Here is a 13,141-nt window from a genome sequence, read left to right as displayed (position 1 = left end):
TCCTGCCAACCCAAAATTAGATGCTTTTTTATGGCCCCAGTGCTGCAGGTTGCTAAGGATTTCCTTCAGGATGCTTTTTACTTTCAACCTACGTGAAGTTCCTCAGATTTTAAAAGCAGTCTACATCCTGTGCAATGAGACTTTGTCCTGGCAGCAGTGATCAAGGCGTTTATCAGCCAAATTCCCTCAAATATCTTGGGAATTAAAGGCTAGCTTCAGCAAACTCAGCCCTTACCTCAAAAAAAGAAACAAAAAATATTTTCACTGAAAACTCACCGAAGGCTCAAGTGTATTTTATTTTCCTTTTTATTTGCTCAATTCTCACAGTTTTTCCATTAGTTGGGAAGCCGCATCCCCTGCCAGAGTCCAATGACATCACGATGGCACGAGCTCATCTCAGTACTCATTTGTAGCAGAGCAGACTGTTACTCCTGTCCCTCAGAAATATTTTATTTGCTGTAAAGTTTAATAAATCACAGTAATTCCATTTGCAATGTAAAGTTTTTCTTCTAAGAGAAACCTTAGCCAATATTTTTTAAAATCCTGAGAAACAGAAACCAAATTATATCAGTGAAATCTATTTTATTTTCTTTTCATAGATAACAGAGCTGTCTATCCTTGAGGGGCCTTTGTATATTTCTGTGTAGACCATTATTCTCCTGAAATGTGATTTCCTTGTTTTCCTAGGTTATATCCATCTTTTTTCAGGTCCTAACACATGGAAATGCTTTGTTCTTAAAGAAAAGTATAAAAAGGCAAAGACTTTGGGTTTAGTGCTGTGTTCTCTTTTGTCATGTCAGATCTGTAGAGATGATATATGAGCGGACTTCGAATCAGTCATCTGTCATCTAATTTTTCCCCCTTACACATACTGACCACTTAGAGCTTCAGTGAAAATGACAGATACCTTGCCAGATGTAATGGGGTGCATGGAATGCAATTGCAGACCTAATGTAGGAGAAAAGCCACGCTTGTCAATTATTCTGAGACTCTGCTCAGAAAGCTTCAGGCAGGGTGTCGAAATCATGCTATTTTCTCTTTCTTCAAACAATTTTGTATCTTGCATTTGAGTGCACCCACTGAAAATGTGGTGACTAGAAATCACAGCTATTTTTCTACAAGTCAGTCAGTGCATTTTTACAAAGGGAAAATGATGGTGCACTAATAATGTTATGCCTGCAACACCCACATACACATAGATTATTCTCCACCACTGACATGCAGCTTTTTCTACCTAAAAATATGGTTGATGCTGGGAGGAGGCTCTATGATGTATTCAGTAGAATTTTGGACCATTTTGTATAATGTTGTTTCTCTTTTAAAAGGAGTGGAACAAATGAAAATGAGCAGTTTCTGCCTCAAGGACCTCTCACTAATCTTATCCTCTTTGTGGGAGAAGACCTAGAGTTCATTTAATCCAAAATCCATCCCTCTCCTGTTTCAAATATTTATATAAAATTGCCTTATTACAAAAGTAATTTGCATTAAACTGCACTATCAATTTGTATTTGTATCACAAAATGATGTTTTGTATTAGACTAGCTGCAATTATATATTGACATTTATTTGGCAAAAATAGAAGTACGTTTGATGTAACACATTGACTGTACTTTACTGTATATATGGAGGCAAGATCAAGTAAGCAACGATGTATACTTTCCAACATAATAAATATATAAAAATAATAAATAAGTAAAAATGCTTGTTCTTATGTGAACAATGAAGTCTTCCATTTTAGATATCAGCAGAAAAATACATTATCAACTTCCTAAGTCTCCATTTCTATGGTTTGTCCCTCTCTTCTTCACTTGTAGTACTGAAGCTTGTTGCTGTACACTTCTATGGGAGAACTTATCTTGGGCCGCATATCTCCGGGACACAGGGCTCTACCCACCCTGGGGACAGTGATGCACAGACACCAATACGATGGATACAAAATGTCCGTTTATTTAGCTGCGTCACACGCTTATATAGCTCTTGCGCTTCCTGTTCCTGCCACTCCTATGGGGAGGAGTCTATCTTTCCGTCACATCCCGTGATCTTCCGGTCGCCGATCCCTGTCTATTCCCCTACAGAAGCTTTTGTCCAATATCTTTTCCTATAAATATGCACCTTCTATTCAGCACTATTCTTCTGAGAAATAGTCTTCATTGTTACACTTGTACTAACAAATAAAAAGGGGACAAGGACCAGTGCCTGATCTTGAGGCCAAAGTGTCACAACCTGATTAATTTCTTTACTGCTGAGAGCTACCTTCTCTGAGGCTGTTTCATTCTGCCAAGAGCAAGTTGGAGCAGTCCAAGAAAAAGCCAACGAGTTAACAATTAATCAGTGCAGACAGTCAGAGCTTATTGCTTGAGTTCACGCCTTATCTTTCCTTTCCTCAGAAGACACAAACCCTCTGTCTTCCATTCTTGATGGATGCACATCAATATCGAGACAGAGAACTATAGAGGTGCCACCTGTACCTCTTCTATCTTTGCACTTCTGACCAAGGACATACAGCCTCAGCCATATCCCACTACCTGTCACTGCATAAAACGGAGCATCTCTGTTCCTAGGCCATTAACTTTTCTTGTTTGTGTGCTGATTGTGGCCGATTCTTTTAGCACAGTTCACATTAACCTGGTACTAGTATTATGTTAAGACCCTCCAGTTCATCCCAAGGTTGGAATCTTTCTCTGTTTTCTTGATATTTCTCTGCAGTCTATATTCAGCTCTGGCTGTCTAGAAAGTCTGACCACAGATCTCTAGGCTTCATATGCTGCTCGCCTTCTGTGGCTGTCATGTCCCTGAATGACAGCCACACGAGGTCCTTATTTTGCCTCAGGGAAAGTCACATTCCTGACAGCTGCAATGTCTGGATAAGCTTTTAAAGAAGGAGCAATTGTCTAGAAAGTCAGACCCCAAGGCCTTTCTGCTAGAGGTATCTATGTGCTCTGAATCAGACCTGACTTTTCCTTCTCCAGAAAAAGGCAATGACTGAAGATCATCAAAACCAGCTTCCATAGCTTTATCATCTAACACCTGCAGCCATTCTGACAGAGTACCTTCTGCAAACCAAACCACACGGAGCGCAAAAACAATCAGTCTGAGCCATCTGAGATGCCTCCCAAGACATTGGCACTTTTTAAGAGTAGACTTCAGTGGTGGTCCCTGAAGGTTGCCTCCGGCAGAAGGCAAACTGCAGTAGATTTACTTTGGGTTTCTCCTGATAATGTCTGAGACATGTTATCTTCATCATTGAACTCTGCTATTCGCCAGTAATGCCTCTTTGGTATTTGAATATTGTAGTGCCAAACTCAGTGCTCAGCAACAGCTTGATTATTTCTCAGGTAAAAGTTTCATATTCTGTACATCGTTTCCCATGTCTCAGTTCATATCCAAGATTTAGTTACAGCATACATTTACCTTATTCTTATTCTCATTCTCCCTGAGGTAAATCAGGGGTTCATATTCAGAGAGTCGTAAAGTATAAATGTTCATTTCAGTCCTGGCCAAAACAAAGGTGTTTTGGGGGCCTTCACAATCTTCCCATAAGGTTGTCAGTACCATTACTTTTGATTCCTACTTCAAGTCAAAGAGTAAATCCGACATCTGTTCCATTTTAACTATATGAATGTAAGTAGTTGACATCTGCAGAGATTACTCATTCACAAGAAGTGGAGGAAAACTCAAAAAAACAGCAGAAATTATGTTATAGCATCTATTTTTTTTTCAAAATTGGGAAAATTCCTAATCTGGTTATGTCAGCATAATTTTATCTTCATTGCTACTCAAAACACAACATACTGAACTCTTTTCTGCATTTTGAACAGTCTGGTTCTGTACAGATATGTTTGGTTGCTCTAAGTGTCATTTGGCTGCCATGCCAAGCTTTTTCCACTTTCATAAAGGCTATCCCATAACTGAGTCTCCTCCTAGTAAGTCTTAAATCTACTTTTATCTGAGCTGATGGATGTGCCATTTTAACCTATAGATATATGTTCCTTTTCAGCAATTACTTCAGCTAAAAGGATGAATGAGCTCCATGACATAGCAGACTACCTATGCATTATTTATAAGGAGGAAATCTTCATAAAACTACATCCAAGGTTCTTCTTAAAATAGCCCCTGAGTTTCATATTAACAAAACCTCTTCATTTATCTGTGTTCTTTCCAGAGCAGTGTGCAGGAAAAATATAATGGTATTTCAGGAAAAAATCAATGCTATTCTATCTGAAGATGAGAGAGTCAATGAAGCAGAGTCATATAGAGACACTCAACAGGAAACACTGAGCGCTAGCACATGTCTAAATAGTAGTATGACTCAAGGCTTCATAGGTAACAAATTCTATCTGCTGGGATTCAAAACTTCAAGTTCTCCTGGTAAAAGGACTCTTTTTTACAGTATCTACTTCCTAGTCCGGAAGAAGATGCCTCCATTTATTCAGCTCGATAGATGTAATTCTTCACTGGCTCTGTTGACTTGATCTCATGGCTTAGTTCATATCCCTGACCATAGAGGTCTTGTGCTCTTTGTGACACCCTAGGACATCCCATTTGAGCTTTAGCTACAGGTCAGCAGGGTTGTGTTGTGTTAAGATGGTCTTAACAGGTGTCTCAGGTATCCCAGACATCATGAACTAGTTTAGATGCTGATATGAGAGCAACTGTAGGGAGTTTTTGATCTCCACTCTCTAAAATGGGAGCTTAGATGTTTAGCTTAAACATAGACACCTACATGTACACACCTAAATTTAGGTTTCTTAATTTTAAATTGAATCCCTTCTCTAAATTCAGATGAAATGGACTGCACCAATTATGTATAAAATGCAATTTTTTAAAGAGAGTAGATTTATGCTGCCAATTCACAACATGTGTAAAGAAACACCTGAATATTTTTCCAGAAAGTGCTCAGTACCTCCGAGTAGCTTTGTGAAAAAAGTATTTCATGTACTTCTTCTTAGGAAGCACTTGTTAATATCAGGTATCAGCTTTACATTTCCTGTTCTGCCAGTTAATAGAATCATAGAATCATAGAATCGTTGAGGTTGGAAAAGACCCTTAAGATCATCAAATCCAACTGCTGACCTATCACTGCCAAGTCCACCACTAAACCATATCCTCAGGCACCACATCTACCCTTCTTTTAAATACCTCCAGGGATGGAGACTCACCCACTTCCCTGGGCAGCCTGTTCCAATGCCTGACAACCCTTTCGGTGAAGAAGCTTTTTCTAATGTCCAACCTAAACTTCCCCTGGCGCAGCTTGAGGCCATTTCCTCTCATCCTATCGCTTGTTATTAGGGAGAAGAGTCCATCCCCCACCTCACTACAACCCCCTTTCAGGTAGTTGTAGAGAGCGACAAGGTCTCCCCTCAGCCTCCTCTTCTCCAGACTAAACAACACCAGCTCCCTCAGCCTCTCCTCAGAAGACTAGTGCTTTAGACCCTTCACCAGCTTTGTTGCCTTTCTTTAGACATGCTCCAGCAACTCAATGTCCTTCTTGTAGTGAGGGGCCCAAACCTGCACACAGTACTCGAGGTGCGGCCTCACCAGTGCCGAGTACAGGGGCACCATCACCTCCCTGCTTCTGCTGGACACACTATTCCTGATACAAGCCAGGATGCCATTGGCCCTCTTGGCCACCTGGGCACACTGCTGGCTCATGTTCAGGTGGCTGTCAGCCAGCACCCCCAGGTCCTTTTCCTCCAGGCAGCTCTCCAGCCACTCCTTCCCAAGCCTGTAGTGTTGCATGGGGTTGTTGTGACCCAAGTGCAGGACCCGGCACTTGGCCTTGTTGAACCTCATGCCGTTGGCTCCAGCCCAACGATCCAGCCTGTCCAGGTCCCTCTGTAGGGCCTTCCTGCCCTCCACCAGATTGACACTTCCACCCAGCTTGGTGTCATCTGCAAACTTACTGAGGGTGCACTCAATCCCCTCATCCAGATCATCAGTGAAGATACTGAACATGACCAGCCCCAACACTGACCCCTGGGGAACCCCACTCATGACTGGCCACCAACTGGATTTGATTCCATTCACCACCACTCTCTGGGCTCAGCCAGTTTTTAACCCAGCACAGAGTACACTTGTCCAAGATGTGAGCAGCCAGCTTCTCCAGAATGCTGTGGGAGACAGTGTCAAAGGCCTTACTAAAGTCCAGGTAGACAATGTCCACAGCCTTCCCCTCATCCACTAAGCAGGTCACCTTATCATAGAAGGAGACCAGGTTAGCGAGGCAGGACCTCCCTTTCACGAAGCCATGCTGGCTGAATCCGATCCCCTGGTTGTCCCTCACGTGCCGCATAATAGCATTCAAGACAATCTGCTCCATGACCTTCCCTGGTACCAAGGTCAGGCTGACAGGCCTGCAGTTCCCCGGATCCTCCTTCCAACCCTCCTTGTAGAGGGGCATCACATTTGCTAGTTTCCGGACATCTGGGACCTCTCTGGTTGACCAGGACTGCTGAGAAATGATGGACAGTGGCTTGGCGAGCTCCTCTGCCAGCTCCCTCAGTATCCCTGGGTGGATCCCATCCAGCCCCATGGACTTGTAAACATCCAGGTGAAGGAGCAGGTCAGTGACTGCCACCTCTTCAACAACTGGGACTTCTTTCTGCATGCTATCCCCATCTCCCAGCACAGGGGCCTGACAGGCCTGAGGATGACCATCCTGACTAATAAAGACTGAGGCAAAGAAAGCATTAAGTACCTCAGCCTTCTCATCTTTTGTGTCAAGGTTACCTTCCGCATCCAACAAAGGAGGGAGATTCTCCCTGGCCCTCCTGTTGTCACTGATGTATTTATAAAAACATTTTTTGTTATCTTTAACAGTGGTGGCCAGTTTAAGTTCCAGCTGGGCCTTCGCCTTCCTAATCTTTTCCGTGCATACCCTCACAACATCCTTGTAGTCCTCCTGAGTCATCTGTCCCTTCTTCCAAAAGCAGTAAGCTCTCCTTTTTTTCTTGAGTTCCAGGCAAGGCTCCCTATTCAGCCAAGCCAGTCTTCTCCCCTGCCTGCTCGACTTATGACACATGGGGATGGCTTGCTCCTGCGCCTTTGATACTTCCTTCTTTAATAACATCCAGCCTTCCTGGACTCCTTTGACCTTCAGGACTGCCTCCCAAGGGATTCTGTTAACCAGACTCCTTAACAATCCAAAGTCTGCTCTTCTAAGTTCAGGGTAGCGGTTTTGCTGACCCTCTTCCTTACTTCTCCAAGAATCGAGAACTCTATCATGTCATGGTTGCTGAGCCCAAGGCAGCCTCCGACCACCACATCACCCACCAGGCCTTCTCTGTTTGTAAATAGCAGGTGCAGGGGGGCACCTCCCCTGGTTGGCTCGCTTACCAGCTGCGTCAGGAAGTTATCTCCCACACACTCCAGGAACCTCCAAGACTGCTTTCTCTCTGCTGTGTTGTATTTCCAGCAGATATCTGGTAAGTTGAAGTCTCCCACAAGAACCAGGGCTAGAGATTGTGAGACTTCAGCCAACTGCTTGTCCCCTCATCCTGGTTGGGTGGTCTATAGCAGACTTCTACCAGTATATCTGCCTTATTGGCTTTCCCCCTGATCCTTAGCTATAAGCACTCAACCTTATCATTACCGTCGTTGAGTTCTAGACAGTCAAAGCACTCTCTAACATACAAGGCTACCCCTCCACCTCTCCTTCCTTGCCTGTCCCTTCTAAAGAGCTTGTAGCCATCCATTGCTGCGCTCCAGTTGTGTGAGTCATCCCCGGACACAAACTTAAAAAAGTCTGTTTTTCACTCAGAATTTAGTTACTGAATATTCTATCCTTCCTGTATTTCTGCCAGGTCATTTAAAAGTAAATTATTTCTTCATCTGTGACATAAAAATTGCTATCTAATTTCCATCTCTATTATTGTCTGTCTGTATGTAAATTTGTTCATATAAAACTACTTGCTACCCCTATTGCTATGAAGCTAAATGCCAGAAAGTCTGTTGGGGTTTTTTCAGTATGTCATAAGAAAAATGAAATATAAATTATGCAGTTACTCCACCTGGTCATACAAGTAGCCTAACAGCCACACACTGTGAAATTTAAGAGGCTTCAATACCATCACTCTCCTTTCCCCTGAGAGTCAAGTTACATGTTTTAGATAACTGTCACTTGCCTTTGTAAGCAAATACATGTTTGCTTAATTGACTAAATGGGATTTTAGAGATATCTAAATAAACGGGTATGTTTTCTGCACAGAATTTATCTTCAGTCAGAAGAAATATGAGTAAAATTTTCTAAGTATGACTGATGCCCCCAACAAATATACTTGGCCCTGTAAAATGTATAGTATCATACAGAATCATGTATGAACCCTGAACATTAGCCCTAGTTGAATTTTCTTCACAGAGGAAAAATAAGATTCTTTCCTACTGAAAAATGTAGAACTTTACAAGCTAAAATCATCTTTCCTGTTTGATTAAATTAATTTATTGTCCAATAGTGCTCCTGACTAGGGATGCCAGAAACTATTAAAAAAATCTTACAGATATTCTCAAACCAGACCAAGCACTATTCCACACATAAATTAAAAATCCCAGTGGCCATACAACAGCTGACTTGCTGGACTTTGAGCCAAAACAGACCTGATGATTGGGCATAAATTTAGTATGAATCAGTTTCTTTCAGCAAATTTTTAATCATTTGGGGTCTCTAAATTAACATCAGGAAACCTAGTAAGAGCCAATTGTAATGTATTCTGAAAGCAAAAAAAGTCACAAGATCCACGGCCACTTCAGAGAGAACCACTCAAGGTGGAAAATCTAAAAGTCTAAACATGAAACATGAGCCTTTTTAATCGCTGGCTCACAACATAGCTGTTATCTGTCACACAAAAAGGAATAATCTGGTCCTACAAATAAAATACAGCACCTGCTTAGGAAATTTCACCCCCACAAAGCTCCTCCGGGCAGGGAGGTTGTGTCTGGCATTGGGGTTTTGTAAAGTATATCTTACAATAAATTCTGACATTTAATTTTTTTTCTTCTGAATGGAGGCAAAATGTTGAAACAACGAAAATACGATGGTCACAAAAACGAAAGATGATTCCAGAATTGAAAAAGTTGTTATGAGGGTAAACACTAGGCTCCTACTTCATCAGAACACTTGAAAAACTTAATTCTGTGAAAATTCTACTTCCTTTCAGCCAAGCAACTTCTGTGAGAGATATCTATTTGATATCCCGTAGTCAAAAGTGTCCTCTGTGTCCTTTGGTATCCACAAGATATATGCTACTGAAACTTTTTTCCAAAAAGAAATATACGAAAAATTTCAGAACCCTGAACATTTTTTTTATATACCTAGAAGACAAACACACTAACAGGAAATAATTCTCAGTATTGCTCACTCAGTATGCTTCACCCCTTTTCTAGGGAGACACTTGCTAGGGAATAAGAAAGTAATCCAGTTACAAGACTATTTCATTGTTGACCTTTTCTCTGAGACTACAAACAAAATTTCCAGGTAGGAAGAGTGGTGTGTAGGGATTATGAATGAGCTGTGATTCTGGGTAAATACCACATTTTAACAAAAACTAAAACAATTATCAAATAAGTCCTGCCACAACAGACTTCCTTTAGCTCATTTCTTTTCCTGGAAAGACAGCAATTAAAATGCTTTCAGATGTTAACTTCTTAGAACAATCACCTTCCTAAACTAAGGGTTTTTTAAGGTCCCTATATGTTTTTATACCTTGACTGAGTAATTAATAACTCTTAATTATTAATCTCAGTTTTAATGCAGGGCAAGTACTCAATTCACTATTATCAAAATTTCAATCAAAGCTGGTTTCATATATATGAAAGACAATAAAGAGACTGTAAAATACTAGCTCCCTTTTTCCATGATTGTCATATAACCTACATGTCTTTTTCAGGTTTTCCAAGGATGTGGCCAACCTAAACCAGCACCTGCCCTGAGATCTTCCCGTTCTGTCCCTGAAAACTTCAATACCAGGTTTAGACCGTATAACCCAGAGGAGCGACCTACAACTGCTGCTGGCACAAGTTTGGATAGGCTGGTAAGGCAAAATATATTCCATTGTCAAATTAGTAAAAATGGATTGGTAATGTAGTAGAAAAGTGATAATCTCCTGACAATCTTTTTTTAATAATTTCATAATCACCCTATAGAGTTTCTATACCAGCTGTTCCAGCATTCAGTAAATCTTTTTTTTCTCCATTGGAAATGGTACAGAATTGCATTGTAGGAAAACAATATGACTCAGTTTTTATGTATTAGGAATGTTAGAAGAGAATAAGCTCTGTCCTCTGGACTGAAAAACAGATCAGTCACGACAGGTACTTTGCAGTGTAAATTCTCTTTGAAAAGTGATTGCCAGCGATATTTTATATTTTTTATTTTATTAAAAATGTTTTAATATATTAAAGCAATTTTTAGCAGATAGTTCTTTAACATATACACTTGCAAAGGTACAACGATTTGTTCCACGTCTTTACTTAATTATAAAATTACTACTGTTTATTTCCATCCGTCTCAAAAATTGACTTTTATGAGCTAAAATTTCAGTGATCATTAATCTTGCTTTATTTATTCAATAATTTTGAAAACAAGACTTTAACATAAGATTACCTCTTTACCCCCAGTCATTGGATTCACATTTCAGACTTCAATGTTCCTGCTATTTATACATCTATAGATTTATAGTGACCCAATTATTATAGCTGTTAATACTGTCTCAGCAATCATCTCGAGGTAAAGCCAATGAGGAAAATTGAAGAGCTGTAAAGCCTCTGAATCAAAACAGACTGTATCTCATACCCTTCGCTTGCCGAGCTTATTGCTGAACACTTGCACAGCATTGGTCTGTCTTGCTGAAGAGGGTCATGCTCAGGGCTGTAGCAAGAGCCGGGGAAGAGGAGCGCCCAGCTGGAGACAGCCACTGTTAGTTGGGCATGTGAGGTTTCAGCGAGCTGCACTCCCACTGGGTACCAGGCAGGTGCTGGCTGCACGAGGGCACCGAAATGTCTTGCTATGGTTCTGATCATGAGCCTAAAATGTCTAGCGATTTCTCTAACATGCAGCTTAAATCACTGAGCAGGAACCCAAATATACTAATTCAGATAAGGACCTGGGTATCTCCTTGACACCATAATTCAGCAAATTCCTTTGATGATCACAGTAGTCTTCCACAGTGCCATGTCTTTCCAATCGCCTCCACCTATGCTATATTCTATCTATGTACTGTATTCTGTAAATCTTCATTGCAATTCAACTAAAAAAAAATACCATGGCATTCCTAGTCAGAACATGGGATTACCCTGCAGCTAAAAGCAATGTTTGCTAGTTCTCTGCTCTTCTGGTTATCCTAAAGATAAAAGAAGCTGTTTGCCTCCGTTGTAGGTTTAGGTCTTTCTACCACAGCAGATTCATAACACAGTGTAGCATCTCAGGATAAAAGTATGTCTGGTAATGCTCAATCCATATTTGGCAGGTTCTTAATTCTACCCTTTCACTTTAGATTCAGAGGACCAGCCCTTGGATATTGCTCAGTGCAGAGGTCTGGATCTTGATCTAGAATTGGCCAGGGTAAAGTGAAAAGTCACCAAAGCCTGTAGGTTTCAGTCATGTTCTGGGCAAAGCTAAAGGCTGCAAACAGAGGAAGCAGGAGGAAGCGCATAAAGGAAGGCTGGTGGCAGAATTCAGCTTGGATTACTCTTATGTTGTAAGGACAGTTCAAGTATTTGTGCAATGAAAAAGGCAGGTTTAAGAGACATTCCGTATTCACATAAGGAGAATACTTCTAAACACATTAATATCTTTTTTAATCTACCACCCTCCAAAACACTGAGTAGCATCCTGAATAAAGCAGATATGTGCCTAATGCTGCTGGCCTTTAAAGGCTGTAGCTAATGAAAACTGCCAATACAGATAATCCATTAGAACTCATAATAACTTGCAGACTCCCAAAAGGGAACTTGTCTCCATAGGATTTAGCTAGGATTGTTTGTGCATTATGTTCCGTGCCGAAAAAACAGAGCTTAGCATTGCTCCTGTTACTTTAAAAAGTGTTCAAGCCAGATAACTATTTGGTTTTCTTGCTGGTGATATTTAAAATAATATCTATTCATGGCCTGTTAACTATGAGTGTTGGTATCAAATCCATCTCCAAATGGCAGAGATGCACATGTTATCTCCTTTTGGATTGAGACCAACAATCCCTCAAGTTAGAGGTGGCCACTGACCTCAGCTGGAACAAGGAAAGGCTGTTTATGTGGATTAGAGCAGAAGGCCTTATTTCAGAGCTGTAATCCCTTAGCAGCACTTGGGAAAGGTCACTGCCTGCATCTCACACCGACTTGAGTAATTTTATCCAGAAGGGTATAAATGCTGCACTCCTGCCTTGCAGGAACACCATTCAACATGCCTACATTAGATCCTTAGCATTTAGTGTGCTGAATCATTCCCTGAATCATGTATCTCTCTTCATTAACTACAGACAGAGCCTGGAGGACCAGCTTCAGTTAGATCTTCCTAACCCTTGCAATGCAAAAGGACATAAGGAGAATCCCACTCACAGCAGTTTTCCAGTCTGCACACTGATCATTTTCTATTGCTTGCTTAACAGAAACATACAGCAATATTAGTATTTTGATAGCAGTGTCAACAAGTTTAAGCCTCTTTTGATTATTATAGATATAAGAAACAAATCTTTCCTTGTAAGTCAGCTGACTGTTCAGTCTTACCTTAGTGCTTTTAGAAGTCTGTTCTGGAGTTTGTATTCATAAAACACTGTCAGACCACTTAACTGTAAACTGTCATTGCAAAGTCCAAACATGCAGCTATATAAACCTCAAAAGAAGTGACAAGCTGCTTTCATCTGTTTTTGACAGCATGTCCTCAGAAGAGACCAAGTTTAGAAAATATGTCCTCTGCATCTCAATCTTATACAAACATGTAGCATATCTGAACCAATTTCTTTACTCCTGCTCACATCCCTCATAACCTCCTGGTATTTATAAGCTTAATTCAGGTGAGCATAATTTATCAGGTATATTGCACAAAGCAGACCTCATAAGAAGCCTACACTGAAATCACCAGATACCGAACCTTTCTGAGAAAGTGCTCCTTCATCCTTGCCTGAACTTGGCTGATTAATCCAGCTATTCCATTCCA

General features: G+C 40.8%; 1 protein-coding gene across 1 annotated transcript in view; it reads left to right on the top strand.

Moving 5' to 3' along the window:
• Positions 1 to 13,141, top strand: part of GPC6 (glypican 6) — a 788,463-nt gene that overhangs the window by 703,497 nt on the left and 71,825 nt on the right. Inside the window, exon 6 of the mRNA XM_064440688.1 lies at positions 9,882 to 10,025. Coding sequence (XP_064296758.1) covers positions 9,882 to 10,025 — 144 coding nt within the window. The remainder of the gene's footprint in view (positions 1 to 9,881; positions 10,026 to 13,141) is intronic.

The sequence above is a fragment of the Phalacrocorax carbo genome, chromosome 1 (genome assembly GCF_963921805.1).
Source record: "Phalacrocorax carbo chromosome 1, bPhaCar2.1, whole genome shotgun sequence".
Lineage (NCBI taxonomy): Eukaryota > Metazoa > Chordata > Aves > Suliformes > Phalacrocoracidae > Phalacrocorax > Phalacrocorax carbo.
The sequence above is the reverse complement of the archived record's forward strand: the minus strand, read 5'-3'. Positions and strand labels throughout refer to the sequence as shown.